This window comes from Melospiza georgiana, chromosome Z, assembly GCF_028018845.1.
Source record: "Melospiza georgiana isolate bMelGeo1 chromosome Z, bMelGeo1.pri, whole genome shotgun sequence".
Taxonomy (NCBI): domain Eukaryota; kingdom Metazoa; phylum Chordata; class Aves; order Passeriformes; family Passerellidae; genus Melospiza; species Melospiza georgiana.
The window spans coordinates 31,321,724-31,335,262 of record NC_080465.1 but is presented as its reverse complement, the minus strand read 5'-3'; the positions used below and the strand labels follow the sequence as shown (position 1 = coordinate 31,335,262).

General features: G+C 41.5%; 2 protein-coding genes across 5 annotated transcripts in view; one reads left to right on the top strand and one right to left on the bottom strand.

Annotated features, from left to right (window-relative positions):
- The window catches only part of LOC131095515 (guanine nucleotide-binding protein G(q) subunit alpha-like), a 109,060-nt gene extending 107,000 nt beyond the window's left edge, over nucleotides 1-2,060 (bottom strand). The window contains exon 1 of the mRNA XM_058043373.1: nucleotides 1,537-2,060. Within this exon, the coding sequence (XP_057899356.1) occupies nucleotides 1,537-1,672 (136 nt within the window). The 5' untranslated portion in view covers nucleotides 1,673-2,060. The remainder of the gene's footprint in view (nucleotides 1-1,536) is intronic.
- A 594-nt stretch (nucleotides 2,061-2,654) lies between these two features.
- CEP78 (centrosomal protein 78) overlaps nucleotides 2,655-13,539 on the top strand; it is a 51,941-nt gene continuing 41,056 nt past the window's right edge. The window contains exons 1-3 of one of the 4 annotated variants that reach the window (XM_058044389.1): nucleotides 2,655-3,012; nucleotides 5,042-5,128; nucleotides 5,856-5,998. The gene's annotated coding sequence lies outside the window, so the exon portion shown is untranslated. Of the gene's footprint in view, nucleotides 3,013-5,041; nucleotides 5,129-5,467; nucleotides 5,999-13,539 lie in introns of those variants that run through there. The other 3 variants (XM_058044392.1, XM_058044399.1, XM_058044400.1) reach the window with 3 other exon arrangements.

Below are 13,539 nucleotides of genomic sequence, written 5' to 3'. Positions count from 1 at the left end.
CTAGGTAATATATTCAGTGGAATATATTCTAGGTAATACATTCAGTCTCATTCAATGGATTTCAGACTTTTCTCAAAATCTGGGAGAAGCCTCTAGCACTACTGTAAGAGAAATCCAGAACATACAGAAAAAACCTGGACCTGAGTAATAGGTCAAATGCATAAACTGCCTATCCTGAAGCAAGTGTCTATCATTAATCATACTTAGACATCCATAATATTAAGCAAGGGCAACCTATTTAATCTTCTTTGTGAATCTTGGAAATCACACCATGTGCTGCCATAAACCAAAATCAGGCCAAAATCCAACAGAACATTATTACTGTGAGTGCTGCAGCCATGTCCACTACTTCTCTCCCAGATCAGTTAGAAATCCCAACCTTCTCTACATTCAGAAGATAACCTTCAGGAAACAGCATATTCATATGGAAGCACTAAAACATATCAAAACTTTTCCTTCCAACTTGCCTTACCTCATTGAATAGGCAGTTTACTTCCCCAGTATCAACCACTACTTCCATATACGTGGCCCAAGAAAAACATCTTCACTGTAAATATCCCGCATCCATTTGGAACACACTCACTCATCCACACACCAGACAGTAGTGCTACAACACATAAAGGCCTACGAGTCCAGGCAGGAACTATTACCAGAGAGCTACACGACACAGTGCATCACACTGGACACAGGCACGCATATTTTAATTCAAAAGCCTTATTTTAAGATAAGCCAAATTTCTATTAGATAAATGCCACCTCCACACACTTGCAGGTCTAAAATAGAAACCTGTTTTAATTAAGGAGAAACGATGCAGCTGATTTTATTTCCACCATCCAGTGGGTGGATGCCAACGGTACTAAAGATCCTATAATCATTCAGCACACTTCAGGTTACCCCTCAGCTTGCCATGTGCATCTGGGCCTTTGCGGCTCCCTTTTCTTTATAGAAACCGGTATGCAAGCTGAGCACAAGCCCCTTATCCAACTTTACCTCAAGAAATAAAAATCACAATAAAAAATTCAACCGGTAAGCTAACAACCTTCCCGAAGCCCACGGAACAATGCAGATATCACACCCGCCACCATCGACCTGCACAGCGACTCCCCTTGTGAATCCCTTCCTTAATCCGCTTCGTTACCATCGCTCTCCCACACACATCAACATTTGCCCCTCGTCCCGCAGCCCCCTCTCTCACCGGCCATCCGTTCCCACTCCATTTTGGAAGGCCTCTTCCCGTTCCACACCGAACCCACCCGCCGACGATGCCCGCGGGCGGGCACACACGCCCCATTCCCCGCGGCGGGGGCTCGGCCTGCGGCTCCCCGCGGCGGGGGCGACGAGCGCCCAGAGGCACTGCAGGCATTGCCGCTGCCGCCCCGTCCCCGCCGCCGGGTACCTGCGCCCGGCACGGACCGCGCCGGCGGCGATGCCCGGGCTGGAGCCCGGCGGCACCTGGAGCGTGCGCGCCGGCGGCGGCCCGAGGCGAGCGGCCCGAGGCGAGCGGCCCGAGGCGGGAGGAGGAAGCCCCGCACTCACCCAGCAGCAGCAGCTTCAGCTCGCGGCGGGCGTCCCGCTTGTCCCGACGCAGCTGCCGCTCGATCTCGTCGTTGATCCGCCGGGCTTCCTTGGCTTCCTCGCTCAGGCAGCACGCCATGATGGACTCCAGAGTCATTCTTCCTAACTGGTTCAGACACAGCCCCCACCCCCCCTAAACCCGCACGCACACACGCACCCCGCCGCCGCTCCGGCCCCGGGGGGCACAGGCGCTCTCCGAGGGCCCGGGGGCCGCCGCAGGGCAAGCACGCAGGCAGAGCAGCCTCGATATCACAGAGGGGCAAGAAGAAAGGCAGGGCCGCTGGCGGCGCGGATCCCCGCTCCCTGCCGCTGACACCCGCCGCTGCCAACTCCTCCTCTCCTCTAAATCATGCACCGAACAACATGGAAACATCCACCGCGGCAGCAGCAGCAGCGCTACCCAGCCGAGCCGCCCCTCGTCCCGCTGCTTCCCTTCCCTCGCCGCCGCCCGCAGCCTACGCGGTCCCCGAGTGTCCCTGGCGGCCGCCGACACCCCCGACGCGACCACCCCACCCCCGTGGAAGCGCTAATGCCCACTAATCCCTCCCCCGCCCCGCACACGCACACATCTCCCCGCCGCTCTCCGCCCCCAGAGCGGGAGCCCAGCTCCTGCGGGGTGGGCGAGACCGCCGCTGCCCGGCAGGAAGAGCTTCCCCGCGGCCGCTCCTCCTTCCCGCCGCCTCGGCCGCTCGCCCTTCCAGGAAGGAGGCGGGGGTGGTGGTGAGGGAAAGCGGAGCTCGCTATCAGAGAGCTGCCGGTGTTCGGCTCCGTTCGGTTCGACCCTGCCCGCGTTGCCGACGGAGCAGCGAAAAGGGAAACGAGCGCACTAGTAGGGGTCGAGCTCGACCGGCTTTTAAATGGTTGGGCGCCGCGGGCGTGGTGCGGCAGGAATATGGCGGCCCGTCTCCCGCCGCCGCTCCCGCTCTCTCTCCGCCCCGCTGCGCGGTGGGGGCGAGCGGCCGGGGCAGCCGAGCCCCCGCCCGCGCTGTGCCGCCCTCCAGGGCCGCGCCGCCCGCCCTGCGGCGGCCGAAGAGGAGGGCAGGAGGTGCGGGAAGAGACTGAACGGATTCTCACTCCAAATGGCTGCGAGGAGCTGTGCCTGCACCGGTTTGTTCTGCCGGGCAGCTCCTTCCCTAACGCCTTGTTTGCTTTCGCTTCCTTTGTTTTTAGTCGTGGGCACACATTTTTATTCGGTTCCCATCCTAGGACAGATGAGTTGGGTTGGCAGGGACGGGCGGAAAATGTGGCCGGCTGAAAGGAAGGAAGAAGTAAGGAGCCGAAAATTCCTTTTCCACCTTTGGCCGGAATGGGAAAGCAGAGCGGGATACACGCACACCGTCAGGCACCCGGAAGGTTTAGCGCCCTGACTCCTTGCTGGGAAAGCAAAGCCTGGGACACCCCACGGAACGCCACCAGTGTGGCCGATACTCGGCTGCGGTGAGTTCTATTCGCCCCACGCCCCAGCCCCTGCCGCAGGCCCAGTCCCTGGAAAGCTGTCCCCATGTAGCTTTCGGTAGCCCTCAGGGTGATGGCATACAACCAAGCAGAACGCACTGATGCACCTTCTAGTTTTTGTGAATTCATGAACGCCTCACGGGATTCCCACACCTGCACTTCCTTTGGCCACCTCCATTTTAAGCTACTTGTATCTAGGAATGCTGCCAAATCGGCTGTAAATCTGGTACTAGCCTAGGTAATGGGTAGAAAGGCACATCATTTTCTATCTTCTAGCTCCATGTCTGATACCTCACCAGCACCTGCTAACATCTGTTTTGGAAAGCATGTGCTCTTTCCTAAAAGCTTCCATATGTACCGACAAAATTATTTAAGTAAGGTCTACTATAAAGAGTAAGACGATGATGGAATTAAAAATAAAGATAATAAACCAATCGAGAAAATAACACATTCAATCAATTTTTTAGAGCATAAAAAAAAAAAGATTACATATTTTAAAAATGCATCATTTTCATGTAGATATATACTGTACTGGTATATAGTGTATAAAATGATTGATACAACTTGGAATCTTTTTTTTTTTAATTCCAGTCAATGACTTTAAGTCAAAATTGGGTAGTTTCAGCTACTATGAATAGATTAGATTTCACTCAAAGCATATTCTCTCTTTTAAAACCTGTATGTATACAATTGTATCTATGTATTCACCTGTATTGTGTACTGGTCCCAGATATATTAATATTACATGAAATTAAGATTTCTAAAGTGCCAACACTGAATTACAGAGACAACAAGTAACAAAAAAGAGGGGGAGGTTACTTCAAGAAAATAATTATTAGAGTTTTTGAGATAAATACTAGGGTTTTCTTAGAAATGCCAGAGTGACGGTGAGTGTGGTAAAGCTCACAAGAAATACTTGCTGGATGTTTTGTACATGGTGCCCAAATCCACAGCAATCATCTCCAGGAATCACATCTTGAATAAAGGTTAGGAACAGGTCAATGAGTTTCCAACCTTTAGGTAAACTGAATCAGTATCCTCTCCAAAACTGAGGGCACACTGTTCTAATAAAAACTGTCTGCAGTAGAAGAAGTTGGACTAAACTTTCTTAACTGTTTTAGCTGGAATAAACTTTTTTAACTATACTTTTATATGCTCAGTATAAAAGGCATGAACACAGTGTATACCTCAAATGCAGAACTGTAATTTAATTTTGCATTTTTAATGAGACAAGACACCCTACAGACCAAAACTGTAATCTGTATGTACTACTTCTATTGACATAACTGAATTTCAAATATTTACAGAATAAATAACTTCAGATTTTTAATGGATGAGCCATCTAGTCCTGAGTATGGTATCAGCAGATAGCCATTATACACTGTTTTACTCATTTGCTTCATGACTTAGTGGAAGTCAGAAGAATCCCATTATGGATAATTACATGATAATAAAACCTATGAGGAAATTTCTTTCCAGACCTCAATTCCATAATGGTTGGCTTTTGTTTTGAAATGTGAAACATCCTTTATAAATATTTTATCCTAATAACAACTATCAGTAAATGACAGAAATCTTGGTTGCCTATGCACATAATTATTATCCATAGATACCACAGATATCTATACTGTTCCCTAATCCTAGACAGATACTTCCTGATAAGCCTCCCTGTAGCACTAATCTCATATTCCTCTATCCAACTAGTCTCCAGTGCATGTCATAGCAACCCATTGCCTATGAGACATTTTGATGTTGCTTACAGCTACAGGAAATGAAAAGTGAGACTGACAGAGGGAGAAAACATGGTATAAAACACCTTGTGTCTTAGGTATTCTTACTCATAAGACAGTAAAGATTTGGAAACTACCACTATGTTTAACCATGTCCATAACATTCTTTGCCCTAATCTATCCCAGTTTTCAAATTCTTCCTTCCATATGCCTAAAGATATTTATTGTCACTTTCCTCTGTCTTTTCTGCTTAAGAAAGGTTTTCTGTGATGTTTTGACAGGTTCCAAATGGTACCTGAACTTGGTACTCACATGACCGTAAAACAGACAAGATTGTGAATAGCAACATCATAGGATTTTCATAATGAGTAAGCCTCCCATCTTAACCAATGGGATATCTTGTGAGTGCTTTTTGGTTGCCAGTGTGCATTAAGAAGACATTTGTACAGTGCTATGCAGAAGTACATCCCAGTTTTGTTTGTGAATATTTCCAGTAAATTTAGAGGCTGTCAGTATGTCTGAGTTGAGCAAATTATCCTTCCAGTATGCCTTTCTAATCAGCTTTTTGTTTGCTGGTTTTGTTTGGGTTGGGGCTCTCCTTTTGTTGGTGTTTTTTTTTTTCCTCTGTTTGGTTGGGTTTCTGGGGGGGTTTTGAGTTGGTTTTTTTGGCTTTTGTTTTGGTTGGTTGGTTGGTTTCTGGTTGGTTGTTTTTATAAAAGGGAAAAAAACCCCCCAAAAATTATCAGCTGTTCTCTGCTGTTTAATGAATAACATCTAGTTTTTGCAATTTCCTTCAACAGATATCCATTTGTTCCAGTGTGTGCAGTTTTGACAAATTATCTTCTGAATGTTTCTCAGTGTTACTTATTTCAAAGCAAAAGGTGCCCGCCAAGGTGCTAAGGTATAAACTAAGGACTAGGGAAGAGTTAACCCCCTGGTTTTTCACCTGATTTATGTGGAATTTTAGAAACTTCCTTCCTTCTACCTGTTTGTATGTCGAGGTTCTTATGAATGACCTATCTGAAAAAGCTCAAGTATTTTTCAAAATACGTTTGTTCTTCAGACTCATCTCTTAATATTATTTTGCCCCGGCAGGCAGCAGAAGAGGGGTGTTGTGCAGAGCAGCGACCCGCAGGCGCCTGCACCAGGAGCCAGCATCCTGTCCGCAACGCTCCTTGCCCGCTCCAGCAGGACAGGCTGCCAGCCGCATGATTTAATTGCGTGCAGAACTGATCCTGGTATATTGTGTTGGGTGGGAATTTTCTTGGTTGTTAGGGTTTGTTGGTTGGTTCCTTGCTTGGTTGCTTGACTGGGTATTTTCCCAGAGTTTGCTGTTAGTTTAAGGATTTGCATTGTCTTTCACAAAGTTTCAGTTGACCCTTCAATCCTGCTCATGGGAAGCGTCTAGTAGGCACAATGTGATCCAGGCCACCACTTCTGTGGGAATTAGCTGCTGGATCACTTGCATGAGCCACTTGTTCCTGTATTGTTCTGCACAAGTCTGGTGGAACAGGATCATAAATTTCAACCTTGAAAAAAACCAAAAACCCAAAACAAAGCAAAAAATCTCATTGTGCTTGACATGACACAAATTACATTAATAAATTGGTAGAGTATGAGCTGATAGTACTGCAATATGGCCACTCACTGAAAATGAATACTTAAGTCTTCAGTATTGGCACCAGCTGTTTCTCTGATTACTTTTGTCCTATTGTATTGCTTTTACCATGAAATGGATGCCAATTATGGATCTAGGCTTATTTGTATTTTTATTATTTGAGAGTTATAGAGGTTAAAATCTCCTCCCAAAAGTTTCAGCAAGGCCAGTGATGAAGTGTTCAGCCCAGGATACAGTATGGAGGATACTAGTCTTCCACCTCCGTGACATAAATTATAAATTCATATTTTGGCATCATAGAAATACTATTGCTTCTCTCAAAATACCTTTCATGTGCATTTATTATGTCACATTCAAGCACATTTTTCTTTCATGTCATTGAATTTTTAACAAGGCGGCTTTCAATCTTTATGGGTTTTTTATCTTTCTGCAAGTCCAAAGTAAGTTATTCATAAATATAATCACACCTATTTATTAACCTAGAGAGACTTTGTATAATGTCTAGTTCATTTGCCATCAGTAGGGCTTCTCATGCTCTGCTAGGTTAATGGTATTGTATGTTTGGATTATTTATCTAAGACTTCAAACATTCTATTCTAGCTTTTACTCTTACCCTACAGTCTATTCTTGGATATATGCTTCCTAATTCTGATTTCATGTAAGTTTCATAGCATAGTAACTCCATCATTTTCAATGGAATTGCACCATTGAAAAACAATGGAATTGTTTTTCATTATCATACACAGTAGTGTCAGACCGTGAGCTTCCTTTAAGATATTTAACATTCACATTGTAATTGTGTGACTCCTCCAGTTTGTAAGGAAAAAACCAAAACTTCAGAATAGTCTAACCATTAGAAAGCATAAACTGATACGCCCTCATTCCCATCTTAGTTCTCACTATGTCACAGGACAGGGAGGCAAGAGTTACACATCACCCAGACAGAGGTAGTTCTTTTGGTATTTCATGGAAAAGTATTATTTATAAATCTTTCCATCATCCAAAGAGTGCGTCAGAGGAGGTTATTTTCCTGCAATCCAAAGTACGTCACTAGAAGGACCACGGATAACTATCTCATTGCCCATAATTTTAAAATGGAAGACTAATCCGAAATCAAAGCATTCTTGAATACTTCCCACAATCTTGTACCAAACTTTAGTATGTAAACTGAAAAATTATTTTTCCAGTGGAGATGAACAGAAAATAATGATCCACTTTCATGTAGTAGTAGTAGTTCATAAAATTATCTTTTCAATATGCAATTTATGCACAAATTAAATGCAAGAATTTAGACTCTTTAGGAATAAATTCTGTATTTTGTATATGATTCATGTCTTATATTAATAGGAGCATCAATATATTTTGCACATTACTACCAGATTTTCTAATGAAAATCATAAGCAAATGCATGAGGGATAAGTGACATAAGGATAAAAATTATGACCCAGTCAATTGTGTTTTCAGATGAGCAATTAAATTTTTTTATTGATATATATAATTAAAAAACATTATAGCAGAAGCCCATCATGAGATTGTTTCAAGTATTTATGGTTTTAAAGTGAATGCAGAGAAGGATCTTAAGACAACAGGTAATCAGTGTTTTCCTCTAAGTGGAAGTACAGTAATAAGGGAAGTATCTTTCTTTCTCTGTATGAAAATCTATTAGAAAAGCTTGTGGTACTTAGAAAAAATGGTCCTCATTAAGTCTTATATAAAGCCATCACAAATACTTGACAGAAGTAGTATTTCCACAGAAGTATTTAAAGTAATGGAGAAAATTGAGTTGGAAGACAGCAAAATAATTGGCTTCCATTTAATACTTTAGGAAGTATTGAGCAGGAATCAAGGCACTCAGTTACATATTGAAGTAAAAATGTGGGTTGAATTGTATAACTATAATTACAGTTACATAAATTCAGTTATACCTATAATCTCAGATAGACAGATAGTATGTTTCTTCAATCAGTATGGGATGACTTGTGAACTTGAATTTGGGCAGAAATAGAAATAACTCTTGTGCCTGTGATGTAGAGCTAATAGTAGATTGCTGTTATTATTCCCCTGCAGTTAACATGGAATTTAGATAGTGCTCTGTACTTTTAAGGAAGATTGGTGAATCTATAATAATATTTAAGGGAATTATAGAAATTCATTAGTAGGGAAAAGGATAACATTTATTTCATTTGTCTAAGAGACAGAGAAGAGAGACTTTTCAACACTTAGAAAATTCTGTTTTGGACATATACAGAATTTGATAGAGTTCTAAGATTGTTTAAATACCACTTTGGATAAAATACATGCATTACCCTGGTGTGGGTATAATTGTGAGGCAAACTGTCAGGGTACTGTATTTCTATGGGACTGCTTACTAATCTGGTTGTATTTTGAATTGTGGCTTTGCATTGCCTTACATAGAATCTAAATAAAAATCCTCTGAAAATTTGGTTTTGTTTTGATTGAAAGAAGATAATTTTTTTACTCCAAAATAAAGAGTGTTTAACAGAACTGAGACTTTGAAGAGACTAGGAAATTTTCAGAAAAATCAGTGGTTAAATTTTAGTTTGAATACTGAGAGTAATAGATGTGTTTTGAATTATATAGGATATTCAAATCTCTTGTATTTGTGAGGGAAAACTTTTGTCATTAATACCTGCTTCTGCTAAGAACTAGTCATAAGTCTGAGATTTACAAGAAAAGAAAAAAAGCTTTGAGCTCCCCCTACTGTTCTTTCCATCCAAAAAGATGGAAAACCTGAATTTTGTTTTGATGGATAAAATATCAGTCAGATAGAAGAGGAATTTAACAACACAGACGTACTATTTTAAGTTTCTTATAATGTTCTGTTAACAGTGGAGAGAACCCAAGTTGTTAGAACTCTTAAGGTTTTTGGCATTCACAGCATAATGTGTATGACAATGTATACCTTCATATACAATAGTTTTCCAAGTTTCCTGTGCAAAGATATGATTTAGTGTTTGTATATGCATACACTTAATCTTGTTCCCTTTACATGAAATTGGTGGATCATAGAACTTATTAAATATTGGCATATTCATACAAATTAGTAATTTAATTTACTTTTCCAGAAAGCTTTCAAAAAGCTATGATTTATTCAGATAAGTGATTTGGGAACTCCCACTGCAATTTTTAATAAATTACTACTTGTAAATCTAATTTTTGAGTTCTTTTACATTATTACCATTGCAAGTTATAAAGAGTACTTTAAGAACTAAAATTCTGAGCCATGTACTGATTGACATAACAAATACTTTTCACTGAAAGTGTTTAATTTCATAATGGTCAGATTTGTCTATAATGTATAGTTTATGAGTTCATCATCAGTGCTCATGATCAAAGCACTTTTTATCTGTTTATTAGTATTTCTTTGTTAAATAACACTTAATTTTTTCCAGAAAAAAAAATCCTGTCTTTGCACAAAGACTGAGCTTTATTTGGAGTTATGTGCTTTCATTATTTTAACAACTGAAAAATATTAATGTACTGATTATTTCAAGTCTTGTTATACCCATTCTCATAGTCTCTGCTAGTCTCATTATAGGTGACATAAAGGTGGTAGCATTGTAACAAAAAAAAAGTCAAAATTCTCTCTAGTGTATCATATATGTATTGGTACTTCTCCTTGATTTTCCCTATGGAGTTCAAAATTCTTCTAATGAAATAATCTTTCTTTTTTGCCATTATGATTTCCAGCAAGTAGTTAAACTAACCTCTGTTTCTTTGGCCTGGTAACACCAAATACCATCTGTTCCACATGGAGGTGTGGGGTGAGGTGAAAATGAGCTGGTGCAGGGGTCTTGCTAAATTTCAGTGAGAAAGGCCCAACAACCCCAACCACAAGTGGCTTAATAAAGTTACTTCAAAAAGACACGCTGAGAAGAGGGGTAGAGATAGCAACATCTTACATCTCCTCAGGTGATAGGCACTCCATGGAGCATTCAACAGTGCCCCAGTGGATTTTCCCATGGCACACTGCACAGAGCAGATCCTGTCTGGGGAAAGAAACTCACCCTTTCGGTCATTTGATATCATCTATAATTTCCTTAGAAGAAAACAGATCTGTTTAAGGGCAAGTCCATGCAGGAGGTATCATGGCAGTGCTAAGCAGGAGCTGCCCACAGGCAGCTGCCTGTGCTGTCCCATGTTAGTTGCAGTGTACTGCTGTCTCCCAGTCAGGATCAATGCATTCTATCCCTTGATCCCTATACAGTTTACCTTTCCCAAATATATGTTGTAATTTACAAATCATATTAATAACATGGCATTCTCAAGTGCAAGTTCCAATAGGAGAAATGTGGCCTTTGAAAGATCACCAGCTCCTCAGGTTTAATGTCTTCCATAAGGATCCCAGTACAGTATCTACCTGCACTCTTTTCAAGGATCACATTGCTGCTTTGTGATAGTTAATGAGAAAATAAACCAGTAAACCAAAGTGATTGATTTTTGATGCCACTTCATGGTCTCATTAGAGAGACAGCACTCCAAGATTCATGAAGACATTTGTTTTTACCCTCAGATCATTCACCATTTTTCTGTTCCCTACATTGTCTAGAAAAGGGCAGTGAAGCTGGTGAAGAGTCTAAAGGTAAGTGATTTGAGGAGCAGCTGAGGGATCTGGGGTTGCTTAGCCTGGAGAAAAGGAGACTCGGGGTGACCTTATCAGCTCCTAAAACTACCTGAAAGGAAGCTGTAGCCAAGTGAGGTCGACCCCAGGCAATTAGGATGAGAGGACAGTCTGAAGCATGCACCAGGGAGGTTCAGGCTCGACATCAGAAAGAACTTCACAGAAAGAGCTGTTAAGCACTGGATCAAACTGCCTGGAGAAGCTATGGAGTCATCCATCCCTGGAGGTGTTTAAGAGAAGACTGGATGGGGCACTTTGTGCCACGATCTACTTGACAGGGTGGTGTCTGGTCAAAGGCTGGATTTGATAATCTCAGATTATTGATTAATCTAACTGATTCTGTGATCAAGGGACGTTCAATTTAACTGCAGTTTTAATTCTTTTTTCCTGCTGTTTACATGCTCAATCTTCTCTCACTTTAATAATTACTTTTGCTCTGTCTTTTCCTTTACGAATTGAATAAAATAGCTCCATGGTCTTAACAAAAGATTTATCAAGTCCTACTTGGAGGCTTACATTGGATATAATATTTCAAACAGCTGACCATGCTGAGAAGAGCCAGTTCTAGCAGTGAGCTGAGAGTATTATTTGTTGCTAGAATTCTATTTTATAAAATGTAGCTCTTACTGTTTGTTTAATCTGTTACATTCCCATTTTGTCTCCATCCTTTTATTTGACTGCTTTGTTCATGTTGCATATTTTTATGCTTTAGTACCACATCTGTTTTGTCATGCATATGGATAGACCACAAGCATAAACAGTTTAAGAGTATATATCCTTCTTTCTGTAATTCTATTTAGTGTCCAGACCATTGGGATTCCAGTCCTAGTGGATAGTAGTTGTAAGAAAAATTCATGTGCAAAGCCCTGTGTGCTAATACAGGTATTTCAACCACAGAATTTCTCTCTACAGGTATGTTTTCTTCCCTCTGCTATATCAAATCCTTCCATCTATTCACGTAGACCACATAGAAAGGAGTAGAACTCGGTTTGGAGAAAATATCAGCCACACTCCCCATAAGAGTGTAACTCATTCCTAATTTACACGCACCACTATTAGTAAAAGGTCACCATGAGTTATCAGTTCCCTTGTTACTAAACAAATATGACTTGTTTCATTCAGGACATTGTTTCCTTAGTGAATATTTGGGATCTATTTTGCCTCTGTCTCTCCATTTTTTTGGTATCTATTTAGCACCTACTGATGCCTTTCTCTCTGGTCCTAGAACTATGAGCCAGACACAGGGAGATCAAAAGGGGTTATCCTTTATATAAGGATCCTTAGGTACCCAATTCACCAGCTGGAAAATGCTGAAGATGCACACTCTGCATAATGCAAGAATCCGCAATTAGATGCACACCCGGTGAAGTCATGCCCCTGTGCTCTAGTATCTTCTAAATCGTCCTCCTCAGATGAGGCCTAAGCTCTGTAAAAAATATGTCTTGAAGAGCTGGTCTCAGTCTTGGTTTCTAAGGAGAGCCAGGATAGCATTGGGGTCTTGGAATGTGTTTTGTCTTTCTCCCTAAGAAAATACTCAAGTTAAGTTACAATAGTAGACTATAGAGCTACAAATATTTGTGTAAAGAATATAGAATATATATAAAAGAAAAAATAGCAAAAATCAATACGGCGTCATTTCCGCGCTTTTTTAGAGACTAACAAGACTATCTTGTCTAGTCTCTACTCTGTATTTAACCACAGCACCATTTTACACAGCTGGCTGTCCCACTAGTTATTGTGATTATACAGATGTCAATTATAACTACAGCTATTATGAACAATTCTTTTATCCAGGCCCAGTTTGGTAACCATGAGGTTACCATCTGGTCCACATAAGAACAGTGGTATTAATAATAGCACATAAATAGCACATAATTGTGCAGCCAGTATGAAATTGAGAGCCATTGTATTCTGCACAAACACGAGACATACCATGGATTTCTTCCTGTAAGACTGAAATTGCATCTAGAGTGTGCCATTAAATATATTCAGTAATGGCTGAGATGTTTATAACTGCCCTCTCCAGCCTGACTATTCTGAAAGAGGGAATGAGAGTTCTGATTATACCATGGGGACATTCAATGACATTCAATGTGGGGACTAACAAATCTTTTCCTCCTCCCATCTGGATTTTCAAATAGATCAGATATTGTTATATTTGGATTTACAGCCCAAGGGCACAAACCTGAGCTTTATCTCTGGGCAGGATTTTCCAGGCCTTATTGTCACATATCCAATACCACTCTGTCCTAAGTGGTAGAACTAGTCTCCGTGATGTCAACTCCATTTTTCCTCACAGTTCTTGGGCTTATTTTTTCCATGAATCTAGTCTTATGGCAGTATGAAGGGAGAATGGTCTTTCCTATGTCGTTTTTAACTGCACAAGGAACTGTATTGTTCCTGTGATCTATTAGACTGCTCAGGGGTATAGGAGGCAGAAGAGTCTTACTGACTTGTTACCACCTTCTGGTACAGTTTGCTTCCATTAAAACACCAATCAGTGGCCAGTTACTACTCTC